The sequence below is a fragment of the Aquila chrysaetos genome, chromosome 3 (genome assembly GCF_900496995.4).
Source record: "Aquila chrysaetos chrysaetos chromosome 3, bAquChr1.4, whole genome shotgun sequence".
In the NCBI taxonomy this organism is placed as follows: domain Eukaryota; kingdom Metazoa; phylum Chordata; class Aves; order Accipitriformes; family Accipitridae; genus Aquila; species Aquila chrysaetos.
In genome coordinates this window covers 69,785,433-69,799,510 of record NC_044006.1, presented here as the reverse complement: position 1 = coordinate 69,799,510, position 14,078 = coordinate 69,785,433, and the positions used below count along the sequence as shown (strand labels likewise).

At 39.4% G+C, this 14,078-nt stretch overlaps 1 protein-coding gene across 4 annotated transcripts in view; it reads left to right on the top strand.

Moving 5' to 3' along the window:
* Positions 1-14,078, top strand: part of RBM33 (RNA binding motif protein 33) — a 109,854-nt gene that overhangs the window by 79,135 nt on the left and 16,641 nt on the right. For 2 of the 4 annotated variants that reach the window (XM_030007740.2, XM_030007743.2), the window contains exons 16-17: positions 7,952-8,155; positions 9,583-9,771. In XM_030007740.2, coding sequence (XP_029863600.1) covers positions 7,952-8,155; positions 9,583-9,771 — 393 coding nt within the window. The remainder of the gene's footprint in view (positions 1-7,951; positions 8,156-9,582; positions 9,772-14,078) is intronic. The other 2 variants (XM_030007741.2, XM_030007744.2) reach the window with 2 other exon arrangements.

Below are 14,078 nucleotides of genomic sequence, written 5' to 3'. Positions count from 1 at the left end.
GGCATATTTGGTTACTGGGAAAATGAAATACAAGGGCACGTGTGGACACATTAGCAACTAGAGGGACTTAAGGTGACAACCAAACCAGACATAGATAGTACTTTTTATGAGTGTGTAATAAAATCCTCAAAAGGGGGAAGAGATATCTACCTCAATTGAATTTAACTTTGCTGTGGATATCTTTGAACTGAAGTGCAATAAAGTATTTCCTGTTGTAGACTGCAGAACAGGTTTTTTTCCTTTTCCTCAGGAGACTTTTAAATTGTATATTGAAGAAGAGTGCTGCTTCCTCCTGAACACCTGAAAGCAAGGCATTTGGTATTGCTTGTCACTCTTGTTAAGTCTCAAAGGAGAGTTTTTCTGCCATCGTGTTATAGTGCAAAATTCATATTGATATGATGTTGGTGTTACAGAGTATCTAGTAGCCTGGTTTCCTGATAGAAAATGACTAAAGGCAACTGCAACACCTTTAAAGTGCTTTACAAAAAGAGCTAGTTTTCAAATGAAAACTAATTGAATGTGATCTCAACTTGGGGGGGAAACATGCAGATTTGCCCAATTTAAATTGAAGTCACAAATGCCTTTGTTAAATGGTAATTCAGGTTTGACCTGGACTTAGATGTTTAGTACAGAGGTGTGGCTCTGAGTTGGGAGAATCCTGACACTGTAAGTAGTTGGGGAGGGAGGTAATATGGGTTGTCCATGTCAAGACTGTATGAGGAGTTTAGGGCAACACACTAGAGAGATTTGACTTGCCATTAGTTTTAAGCTTCAAGGAACAGGAACTAGAAAAACTAGACGTGACACAAGAAGGGAAGTTGTACTGGTTTCTAATATCCAGTACTGGCTTTCTGTGCTATAGCTTGTGTCCGGCTGAGAAGTGCTCCTTAAGGAGCTTTGGGCTGTCAGAAGTTTTGAATTGCTGATATTTTCCAACAAGAGCTTTTCCTGTTGGTGATTTCTCTGCATGTCCAGTCTTCACTAAAATTCTCTGTACAAAAAGTTATCCCTGAGACTGGCAACTGAAAATGGAACCAGGAAACTGCTCAAAACCATGTTTATTGACATCTACATCAGGTATTTTGCAAACAGCAACATAGAAATGAAGGTACTTCTGAAAATATTACACATATCCAGTCCAGAACCTTGATTTTGCTGTAGCTTTGACACAGAATTTATATTTTTTTCATAATGAACTGGTGGGTGGTTGTACTAGAGAAAAAAGGCAGTCGTGATTCGACATCTGATCAACTGTTTCCATCACTCCTGGTGAAACCAGTGTAGCACAGGTATGGCTAGGATTCTCCAACATCTCTTTGACCAGTTCTTCTCCATGCCTTAGTTCTCCTCTTGGGCAGATGAGGAGATACTTAAGGTAAGAATTCTGTTAGTACATGGGATTAAATGGGATTAGCTGCTTTTTTTACAAGACATTTTCTTTTTGCTGTTCTGACTTTTCATACACCATTAGGCACAGAAGAGAAGATAGTCATCACATCATGGCTCGCTGAAGCAGCTTAGCAGTGTCTTTTTATCACAGGAAAGGAACTGTTTCTGTGTTTTATTTATTTGTTGCTTAGTCTGGGTGTTCTTGTTTGAGGTAAGCTTGCCCCATGCAAAAGTTTTAGGCTGGATAAAATAACCCATAATTCACTGGCCAGCACCAGATGTGTCTTTTCTTCTCCTGTGAACGGGGAATGCTTTGGTGGTTCTACCACTTCTGTAGCCTGATGTAGCTTATTTCTGTGTGTACTTTGAGTCAAAACCATACCATTAGTATGTCTTAAAACAGTTGTTAACAATGAGTTGTCTATTGATAGAGTAGTGTATTCTAGCCTGGCTGGAGAGCAGTTTTTTTAAGTACTGCCATTCTTGAACTTAAAGAAAGACTTTTAAATGTCTTAGAAGGCCTTTAAAAAAAGGTCTCCATGTGTTTCTTACTGGCATTTGACAGATTGAAAACAGATCTTCAACTCTTCAGAAACAGTGCTGGGTCATGTCACTTGGTTGTGGGATATTTGGCAAGTGATTAGACTTCCTGTTCCAAAGTCCCCAGTCTGTCAACTGGCTGTATCAAAGTGGTAAAGCATTTGGAGTACTGGTTGAGGAGAAGTAGCTAATTATTAGGGGTTTGCCTTTAATACACGTTTCTGACAATTGTAGTGAGAAAATACGCATCTGTACTAGATGATAGTCTTTCTTGCTCTACGTGGTTTTTGCTTTACTATTTTTTTCTCTTTGTTACATGGGGATCACAGTTGTCTGTGTAGATGTCTGTCTTTTTTACTGTAGTCAATCGCAGTATCAGTAAAATATAAGTTTACGTATGAAAACCCATGTAGCTGATGAGTAGTAATTTCTCTTAGCCTTGAAGTGAAGATGAATTTAGTAACCTAAAGGATGTTTTTTTTCCCCTCGTGACTACTGTGATACTGTAGAGGTACTCATTCTAGAAATATTGACTTAAACTGGTAACAGATGAAGGGTTTCTCCTTTCTTAAAGGAAATCAATTACAAGACATTTTTGGATTGAGATTTCCCTGCAAGATTTAAGCCGTCATCACGTTACAGAGAATTTTGAGTTATAGTGCATCTGAGAAAAGGTGGAAACATTTCGCTTCTCTGTGTTATTTTTACACAAATCAACCAGAGTTTATTTCCTTTAAGTGCTTTATCCAGCATGCGCATCCCTTTACTATTGGGTGATTTTGAATTAGCTTTATAAAGATTACATGGATAGACACAGCATTGTCGTAGTTAATAGAAACCTGTGCAGTGAGGTCTATGGGCTGCAAGATCACTAACAGTGCCAATGACAGTGAAGTATGGCCTTATCGAAAGGAGAATTCATAAGAGGCTGCCCTGGGACACTGCACCACTGTCCTTCTGTGTATCCTGACAATGTTATCTGTCCTCTCAGTACGGAGTATCAAATGTCTGTCACGAGTACAGAAATTAATTTAATGTCACCTGAAGACATGCAATTAATCTTTTAGAGGTTTTCATAATACCTTTACAGAAAGAGTTGCCAGTTTGGCGGATTTGGATTTTGGGGTTTAGCAGAAGATAAGGAAAATTAATTTTTCATCAGGGTTAATACAAGCTAGCAGGGCCACAAAGGCTGAGAAAAATGGTTTGGGAATTTGTCAAGTGTTGTCACTCTAGAATAATGCTGCTTAACGTCTGATAGGTGTAATCAAGAGTTGAGATTTCTATAGAGGGGGATTAATCAATTTGCTCACTACAGAATGCAAGTTGGTGATACCATTCCTTCATGGGGTTTAAGAATGAAAATAAGATTTGATCTGTCAAATTGCAAGCAGCTCTGACAGTATCAATAGGCATTTTTATCAGTACATTTTAAACCATTTGTTATAAATAAATTTGTCCTGCTAATGTTGGTGGCAAATAAACTTCATCTTCATTGTAAAACTGTCATAATGATTATGATAGAGTAGAGAGCTTCAGCTTGCTAAATTCAAGCAGTCCCTCATAAAATTCTGCTTTTAGAATTTGTGATCTCATATTTGACGGTACGATCTTTATGTTTCTCAAAACACAACACTGACTATATATATTTGTGTCGTGACAGAGTCTCACTATTGAAAAACAGCCTTGATAAGTATCAGGGAATTGGTTCTAAAATTCATGGCCACTGAATGGCGTAATTTCTCTTTTTTGTTAGTCCCATTTCAGATCAAACTGTGCAGACTCTTCCACAGTAGAAGTTTGAAAACCATTCACCATGTAGATCAAATCCTTTTGCCTTGTTCTTTTGAGTTTTGTTTAATTACACACAGTATTTGAAATTAACTTGTCGTTTTGGCACTGCTAACAGTCTTGCAGTACCTGAAATTTGAAAGATAGTTTTTATCCTTTCCCCTGAACAGAACTCCTGACACTTAAAAAAGGCATTTTCATTACTCCAGAATTAACTGAATAATGGTAGTTTCATTCAAGAGAACTCTTTCCTGGCTACATGGTAGGAAGGTAGACCTTTTATAAAACTTGGAAATTCAGAGCTTGAAGGTCAGAATGATTTGTAATATAGGAATTAAGCAGTAGACAACAACAGAACAACCTTCTTCCTTTATTGGTTTGCAGACAAAGAATGGAAATTCACTTTTCTGCAGAGGACTTTAGAGGAAACTTGCAGTAAAAAATCAGAGCTTGTATCAATCAATCTCAGGTCTCTGTGGTGGACTGAGAAGTATTCTACCTGGTTTCAGCACTTTGTGCATCAAATTGTATGAGGCAGGCCATGATGATGAATAGATGCATCTCTGAAAAATTTAGTGTTGCCCTGTACATCCCAAAATGCTATAGAAAAAAAACAGATAAAAATGTATTTTGACAAGAGAAGACTTAAAATTTTAATACCTCCTTCTGTTGCTACATGTTTAAATTTCAGGAGGGCAGAGATGTAAGCTAATGAAAAATTAGCAATACAGAAATTGTCTTCAGGAAAAGCAAAAGTTCATTTCAAATGAGCTAGAACTGAGACATTTTAAGTAGAAGAGATGCTAGCAATTTAGCTTCTATGATTTAGATGTCATTTTCGGTAGCTTCTGCAATGCAGCTTCAGTTCATTTACCCGCTTGCCTGTAGCTTTGCTATGTGTTTTGATTTACCTTCTGGGTGCCAGCTTATTCTATACCTCATGAGTGAAAATCAGGAGTCAACATATGTGCAGTCATCTTTACAGTCATCCGTCTTTTCCTCCAAATGTTAATGTTCTCATGTAAGCGTGTGACCTGTAAGTAATGTTCTGAGGTTTTATAGCTTTAAGCCCAGATCTTAAAAGCTCTTTGTGGGTGTTTTGCTTGACTTAGTGGCTTCTTCAGGCATGTCAATGAAGAACTAATTGTCTTGCATAGAAGAAGTTTAAAGGATGATGGTAGTGGTGGGTCTAATTTGCCACTGAATACTACTACATATGTTGTTTGTTTTGGCTTGGACAGTGCTTGTCCTTCCAGTGTCATGTCTTTAACCAGTGCAAAAGGAATTGGTGCTAAAATTTGTTATCTGAGGCTGTATCGGTTTGCTTGTTAGGCACGTAGTGACCTAGGAGTCATGTTTGGTTTTCGTTTTCTTAATAAAACCACCAGATTTTGTCTTCAGTTGAAGCCAGGGCTACCTGTAATGGGAAGCAATGTATTGCTGGCTTTCAGGGAACACTGTTAGTCCTTGAGCACCAAGTCGCTCACTCAGGGACCTCTCTTGAGAAGTGGTGCTGCAGATTCATCTCTGCTTCCCCTCTTCAAGTTGTCTCAAAAAGCAGTAGATGTTCAGATCAGTAGTATAAAGAAAGGGTTTGACCCAGTTGCCCTTTCTTCCTTGTGGCTGCAACAAGCAGACCTTGCTTCATTCCCTTTTCTTATCCTATGGACTTTCTTTATTGTTTTGTGTAGGTTTTCTTATTTCTGAAATGTGTTAATTCATTAAGAAGTCCAGAGATGTTTCTACCTTTTCAGACTTTTGCAGGAGCATCATGCTAGCAGTGAAGCCCAAAGATGGCATCTGAGACCCCAGCAGGGAACAAACCCCATCAAATTTTTCAACAGTGTAAACCAAGGTTGTGTGCTTATGCCTTTGACTCTGTTATAGTTGTGTGTTTAGGTTATACAGTTTTATTTGGTGATAATTGGGCTTGGTAGTTAAATATTGGGTGGTTGTTGGCCATCCTAGCCTTTTATGGGAAATTATTGTTTGCTTTTGAAGTTTCAGTAATGAGCATATTCAGTGTGGTTTTGTACCTGAGGGCTTCACTCTCAGATGCTCCTATGTGCTGGGATCGCTTTTTGGTTTGGAAAGAAATGGTTGCAAATATTTATGGTTGTTTTTCACAGCAGGCAGTTAGCGGAGATTAGATTTTAACTCCCAATTATTGCGTTTAAATTCCTCCTAGAATTTTTTTGTTCCTTTTAGTTTCATCATCTTCCAGCTGCTGTAGGGTTGAATAAAAGAAATTATCTGATCAGGGCATAGGGCTTATGGTGATGCTGATATTGGAACTAATACTAAAATGAGGAGGATTTAATGCTTGTTTCCTGGTAAGGTTTTGTGTGCATACATTTGGGTTTTTCAGGAGAGGGGGAGAGCTGTTGCTTTTATATTTTTGAGCAGTAATTGAAGAGAGACACTCTGAAGAGAAAGCTTTATAATTTCTCACTAGTTACTGCTCTCAAAGGTTTATATGCAGCATTTTCTGTGAAGCTACAGAGACATTCAGTTTAGCAGAGAAAAAAACTGTGATTAGAAGTGGAAAAACTAGATGCAGTTCTGTATTGCTTTCTCGCTTTGGACACTGTGGATGAAAGCCCTTAAGTGGGAAGAGCTTCAAAATTTTCCCTATGACAGATTGTGCTTTTGAAGTGTAGACGGTGCAAGGGGCTGATGGAACTGATTTGCCTGGTATTTAAGTAGCTGCATTCTTGAGAAGTTGTTGCCTGCGTATACTTGATAATACAGAGGACTTGATTTAGGAGTGTGAATTGTGAACTTGCAAACATGAGACTATCCTGCATATCACCTTTACCAGACTATTTCTCTTCAAATGGTAGCGAAGGGACTTAGTAACCAATCCTCAGTAGGTGTTTCTTTAGCTTTCGTTTAATCCCGGTAGAGAGGTAATGATTTATATTCTCAATCAAGACAATCTTGGTCTTGGACCATGAACCTATTCCTTCTGCAGCCTTGTATTTTGTCTCCTTATCTGCAAAAGATGTGCCAATTAGTATGAAACCCTCTGGTTCATGACATATGTTACAGATACAAAATGAGTTTTGACTTCTGAATATTTAAGGAAAGGGGGAAAAAAAAAAGCCCTGTGTAAATAAAGATGCTCCCCCCCCCCCAGCTCTTTAGACATGCCTTCTATTTGAGAGCTTTTGCAGGGTTACCTGAGGTTGGTTAGGGACTTGGATGAAGCTTTTCCCCTGCAGATATAATGTTCACTAGTATTTGAGTTCTAAAGTTGGAGTCCAGTCAAGTTATATATATTGCTGTTGAAACCATGCAATAATATGATGCGCTTTATAGATGCAAAAGTACTTGATCTTTTATTGGGCTTTGCTGTCTCTTGCTCCATGGAATGTTTTTCAGTGATTGATCTGATCTGGACAGCAGGACACAAATTCAAGAACCACTCGTCTGTTTGTAAAAAAAACTGAACTGTTTGAGTAGAGGCAGTGGAAGGGAATAATTTCTGTCTTAGTGCTTTCAGCTTATGCTTTTACTGTGCTTGATTGCACTGAGAGATGTAGTGGAAAGAGATACATTGGATGAGAGAGGCACTGAGGTGGTGTTTTGTTGTGCTTGTGATTATAAATATCTATAATAAGAGCTTTATAAAACAAACAAACAAACAAAACCCTTGGGGAAGAACTGTTCCAAGTATGGACAGTGTTTGAGGAAGGTGACTGCTTAAAAGGCTGCTGGTATAGAAGTTGGCAGAATAAGTACACGCTTCAAAACAAATACCAGTTTTTAACTAAAGAGAAGTTGGAGTTTTAAAGATGAGCAGGGTATTTGCCTGGTTGTTCTAGCCTTCACAGTTCTTTGCTCCTTCTCCTGCAATGTGCATGTCTCTCAAAAAAAAAACCCCAACACACACTAGTTCACATGTATCCCTGGAAGGAAGAAAGATTTGGAAAGAGAAGTGAAAACACCTTGCTGCTTTGTATATGAAAAGACATTATTGAACATTGTAATTATAATAAAGTCTGAACAAAGTAAACTGTTCTTCAGATACCGTGGATTTATTTTAGGCTGAAGCACAATTTCTAAGCTGAGCCCTTGCACACGCCTGCCACAACCGCTGGTTTGCTTTAGCGGGCAAACCGCTGGGTGTTCTCTGTGCACTGAGTGAGCTGGATGTGGCAGGAGGCTGCTCAGGGCGAGGGTTTGCAGTGCCTGGACATTGAGCCGCCTGTTGTGTTGTTGATTTCAGCAGGGGGGAGAGGATGCTGGCTTTTTTCACCCAGAGGGCCAGCCCCAGCGGCCTCAACAACCCCTGGAGCCGAAACAGCAGCCAGTGCGGAAGGTCACATTGACAAAGGGAATGCAACAGCAGCAGCACCAACAGCAGGCACAGATCCATTCACCAGCTCCTCAAGGAGTCAAAAACATCCAGGGAATCCATCAACCTAAAAAGGTGATTTTTAGATGCATATTGCTGCTAGAAGTTTTACTGTCTAGCTGTGTTGCTCTATTAATAACTAGCATTCTGTTTGCCAATTGCTAGCGCAGGGCTGCATGACCCAGGAGATGCATAATTGCATACAAAGCTTTTAATCTAGAGAGACCTGTTTGTACCCAGCACAGACTGGAGATGCCTGCAGGTTGTTTCATCTGCTGACTTTCTGGCCAGCACAGTGCTCCCTGGGGGAAATGCTTGCGTCCCAAGATAGCTACTGTAGGAGATAGGAACCAATGTGCTTTCTGGCTTTAAAACCAAGAGTTTTTCTGAAGTTGTGCTTAAGCTTTTATTCTGGCTGTTTCCTGCATATGTAGGAGCGCACAGCGACTGTTTCAGGATGCTATTTGGTCAATCCTCAAAGTTGGTATCACTCAAAACAGTTGGTGATCTTGTAACTTGATTTTTGCACTGATCACGCACTGGGAGGAGGCAGGGAGATGGTTCGGGTGGCAGTGGCATGTGCCTTCTCTGCATTTGCAAACTGGCACGCTCTCTGAAAATAGCTGGTATTTTGGCTTTTAAGTTAGTTCTTGGTTTTGAACTGATGGCCATGATCTTCCTGCTTCATGTAAGGTTAAAGTTTCCTTGCTGATGCAGAGAGGTGTGAAGAGTTGTTACCCTCCGTAGGCTTTCCAAGTAGGAATCAAGAAACCATGTTGAGTGTTAACTCAATGTTAAGTGTTAACTCTGTGTAATGTTTGTTACTCTGTTTCATTGTTATTTTTCCTCTCTCCAACTGTTCAACCTTTAATTTACAAGAATTAAATCCACATATTTCCTGCTCAAGAGGATACTGTTATGCCAGATCCTACAGGATTTGGGGGAAAGGAACTTTGAAAAAAGTTGTGTTATTTAGCATATGCGAGTACTCCTTCCTGGTACCAGACCAAGAGTTGGTAGCAACAGAGACTGGAGGTGCTTGAAGCAGTTTGCTGGTCTTGTGGGTACATTAAATTTACCCGTGGGTTGAGAAGAGGGAAATGGAGAGGGATCACTGGTTGGTTTTTTTGGCCAGACTCAAAATATGGGAGCTGAACTCCTGCTGCTAATGTGATCAGAATTGAAAACTAGGTTATATATTTTGGTCCGAGACCCTCCACTGCTTGATCGATCTGTGCTAAACCTGAGGCTTTTATCCTCAATGCAATATATATAACTCAATATATAACTTGCTATTCTTCTAGAAGAGGTTTGTATAAGCAGTGGATGAATATGTTAATGTGGCCTTTCAAATCAGCAAACAGCAACAAGCTGTTTTAAATCAGTGCATACTTTAATCAAGTCTTTTAAGTAAATGGCCAACTTTTATATCATCTGTCAAATGCAGTGAGCAGAAGCACTAGGTAAGTAAATCAAAATACTGTTACTTTTGTTGTTGGCAGGTCATTATGCACGGCAGAGGCAGAGGAGTAGCAGGCCAGATGGGCCGAGGACGCTTGATGCCAAATAAACAGAACCTGCGAGTGGTGGAGTGCAAACCTCAGCCCTGTATTGTGTCAGTTGAAGGGCTTTCTTCATCAACTACTGATGTCCAACTGAAAAACCTGCTGATGTCAGTGGGACCCATTCAGGTAGGTCAACCTCGGTTTATCATTTTTGTGCCAAAAGGCTTTCATTCCGGAAAGCTCAATTAATTCCCTGACACTAAATACAATGTGTGTTTATTGGTAATTTATGTTTGAAGGCACCCCCACCCACACATGCTACACCTGGTAGCAAAGACAAGCATGTGATGATATTGCAGCACGGGAGGTACGGTAGGATTTTGCTAACAATCACATTCCTGCTGCAAAAGAGTCTCCTTCATTTTGGAGTTCCTGTGCTATCTCTGTTATTTTCTTAGACAATACAAGCCTGTCCACTCTGTGAGGTTGTTAAAGCCAAATGCTTATACCAAAGCAAATGTATTTTTGGTTGCCGTCCTTTTCTTATTGTTGACTCACACCTATCCTTTTTTTTGACATTTACCTTTTACTGTCATTGCAGTCGTGGGGCAAGAGCACTTAATGACCGCTGCCCAGTGGAGGTTTTGTACCATGTAGCACCATCTAGTTTTTCAGATGAAAACGTGGTCTTCTTTGAAGGATTTTTTTTTTTTTTTTTTTGAAGGTTCTCTTTAGGAGGGGCCTGTGAGCAAGGTTATACACACACACTGGTATATCTACTGTGAATCTTCTGTGTGTAAACTGCCTCCTGGAACTGATGTATCGGTTAAACTGACTTTAGGAAAACAGGAGGTTTTCAAAGCACTGAAGGGCTTAGGAGGCCCTGTCTGACTTATTGTTAGTACATTTGAAAATATCAGTCAATGAATAATGAAACATACAGATGAGGACAATTTTTTTTCCCCTGATTTTTTCCAGTTTTGAGTGCTCCTTTTGACAGGATCAACATTTTCAGACAAATGCAATGCATGAATTGGAGCTATTGTATGAGATTTCTCTATTAGTGGGATCAGCTCTCTGTGGCTAAACACAGTGCACTGTTAAAGATGTACACTCTGCCTGACTTCTTCCCAATTTAGTAAAGGGAATAATGCTGAATTATTTATGTTGTCAATTCAGAGACATTTAATTTGTTTGTGAAAGCAAAAATACTCTCACAAAATACTTTGTCCTTTCGTGTTCTGTAGTACTCTAGGAAATTATTCACACAGTTCCAAAGCACGTTTATTCAGTGTTTACTTGCTAAATCTTGCATGAGAATATTAGAAGGAGATTAATAGAAACCCTGCTAGAAAATACTCACAATTGAGAGAAGTTATTGCGAATGTGCTAAAAAATTTATTCAGGACTTGCTGTTTCATAGCAGACTCCAAACTCTGGTGTCTCAATTCAATGTCACAGACCAATTTAGAAGGATGCACTTATAGGAAAAAAAAACCAACAACTAGTTTTCTCGTGGGTTTTGATACATCCCTATGCCCTACAGAACTTGTATTCTTGCAGCAGCATCAGCTGTACCTTTGGAAATTATGGTTTCTAAATCATCATCTATTTTCACCTTATCAGAGATATAGAAGTAGTACTTGAAAGAGATGCTTGAATTTAGTGAACAATGCAGAGGGCTTTTGTGCTAATTCTGCACTTGAATTTCAAGTCTGACTTGTAGAAGGCAAAAATTTCCTGGCTTGTTTGAGACTGAATGATGTTTCACAAGTGTGGATAGTGAGATATGCAGGGGAGAAGTGATCCTTTTGTAGGAAGAATATGAGACTGGTGCCACCGTATGCAATATTTAGCGTTTGGGGGTTGGGGTTTTTTTTTTTATGGTACCACGAGAAGTGGTACCACAGAAGTACCACACACCAGATGAGGAAGAGGCAGCAGCAATTTTAAGTGCCTTGTCTTACAAGAACTGAAGACAAAATGTTTTGTCCCTGTTCACAGCAATCAGTTTTATACAGATGGTGCTAGATTTTCAGAGGTCAATATCCTGAAGTGCATGAGTGGATTTTCTTGTGGATGTAAATTAATGTTTTTACTAGTGTTTGTGCTCAGTGCTGTACAAAATCCCCTGCAACTGGTAATGGTCAGGAGGCTCTGATAGTGAAGGGATACTCTACTTGGTTATTTCCTCATTCTTCCTTTAAAATGCATTTCATGTAAGTGACTTGCAATGAGGAGGGCAGAAGTGAGCCACTGAATAGAGCCGAGTAGTGAATGGAAGGGCTTCTTGCCATGCGGACTCTGGGGGGGTTTCATGTGTGAGGACAGTATGTGTGAGAGGCAAGGACAGGTCATGGCCGTGACCAGAGCGAAGAGATCTCTGGTAGTACAGAACTCTGGTCTTCTAAGATGAAGTGTTGCAGCTTGATGAACTGAAATAGGAGGGATTTGGGGAGATGGCTATTGTGAGAAAACAGCAAGGTGAGAAATTCTAGCTGCTTTTTTGGAAATTAAGCTAGACACCCAGGTTTTTAGCTGCTTCAGATGGAGTTCAAGAGATAGTAAAAAGAAGGAAAGGTGAGTCAGTTGTAGCTGACTCCATCTTTAAGATGTAGACTATCCTGTGTTTAGCTGTTGACTATTCAGCAAAACTTTCCTTAATGAACTGAACTCTGAGGTACCAGTTTCTTGAATTTTACTTGTCTTGGAAGGGAAATGTGTGTGTCAAACTCGTGCTTATTTTTTGCAATTGTAAAAAAAATTTCAAATCTGAATCAGAACTTAAGGAGTTATCTTCCTGCCTGGATAGTGCTTGAAATGACACGTGCCAATTATGCAACACCCAAACCCCTGGTTAAAGGTAAAGATTCCCAAACTGTAGGACATACGCCTCGAATGGTAAGTAAGCATCTTGCTTCAAAGCAGTGTGCAAATGCAGCTCACAAATTTGAATATTGCCTCTTGTGTATCAATTCCTGCTGCAGTCAAGACATGAGCATGGGAATGGCTGCACTGAGGCATAGCTCCCAGAGAAGGCGAAGAAATACTTCCAAATGATCTCTCTGCTTTTTGACAAAGAATAGATCGTGAACACTCGTGCCATCTGGTACAGGACCTCTGCTTAACCTGCACCTTCCGTAGTGGTGCATCTGTAGAGCAGTTGATCCCACACCAGCTCCTATTTTCAAATATATAGTTTGGCTCCTGATTTTGTTGCAGTGTGCTTATCCTGCATGTCTTTTCTCAGGAAGAGGATCTTTGCTGGCATAACAGAAGTTTTAATGTATTTATGGAAAAAGTCTATATAATTTCTCAATTGAGTGAATGAGGAGGAAGAAATTACTTTGGTTTTCTGGTTACAATAGGGTTGGATTTGTATTTTAACTTTTTCATGTCGGTATCATTATCAAGTTACAAGTACCTTGCATAAGCCTTAGGAAGGGAAGTTGAAAACTTCCCTCAATTTATGACGTTCAGTGCTCCTAGCTTTGCCATCAGCTTGCATTGAGGTGGTGGTTCTGTGAGTCAGGGTTTGGGAATAGCTGGGCATGCATAAGAGAAGTTGAAGGAGACTTTTACAGTTGAAGTTGGAAATTCATCATTTTTTCCCTTCCATACCCTAGAAATGGAGAAAATTATCTTTTGCCATATATGAGCTTTGAAATACCCTCTATTGCCTAATCACTGAAGACTCTTTAATTCTCATCCTTGCTTCATTAAAGCTGCTCTTTTATTAACATAGGAGAAAAAAATACCATTAAGATTCTCAAGCTACTGAATAGAAGAAAATCTTTGGGGCTCCAGGAACAGCCCCTCAGTCATAGCTGTATTTTACAACTCAAACATGATTAAATTAGCAGGAGAAGTGCTTCCTTTCAACATAGTTTGCTGTCAGACTCTTTCTGGAGAGGATAAACTTTCAGATACAAATAATGTACCTGCAGTAAAATCTGAGTGCTGAATCTAAAATAATTACATGCTATAAATAAAATTATGCATTCAGAAGTGTTGGAAAGTACAGAAGATTTCTGAGCACACCACCAAAATAGAGTCTCCTGGGGACTGTGCTGGAGCAGTGACATTCAATACACATCCATCCAGAACCACTTGCTAAAGTAGATTACTAATAAGTTGCAAAGGTCATGAAAAACCCGGCACATTTTTTTGGTGCTCTTGAATCTATGTTTAGTGTTTATCCTGTCTAAAGAGGCTTGTGTTCAGCTAGTCATTGCCACCTTCAGATTATTTTTTTTTTTTGTATGGTGGCAGGTAGAGGGGATCATTTGCTAGATCTCCAGATAATTTGAGTACGGAGTGATTGTTCTGTGGAGGTGTTCTGTAATTATCTGTAATCATATTTTCTTACATCAAATGGTTGCAAACATAAAACATCAGTGCAAGATCCCAGTATTGCTTTGTGAAGATTTAACATCATAAATTCTGATGTTGAAAAAAAAAAAAAGGAAAAAGAAATACTCAAACTCCAGTGT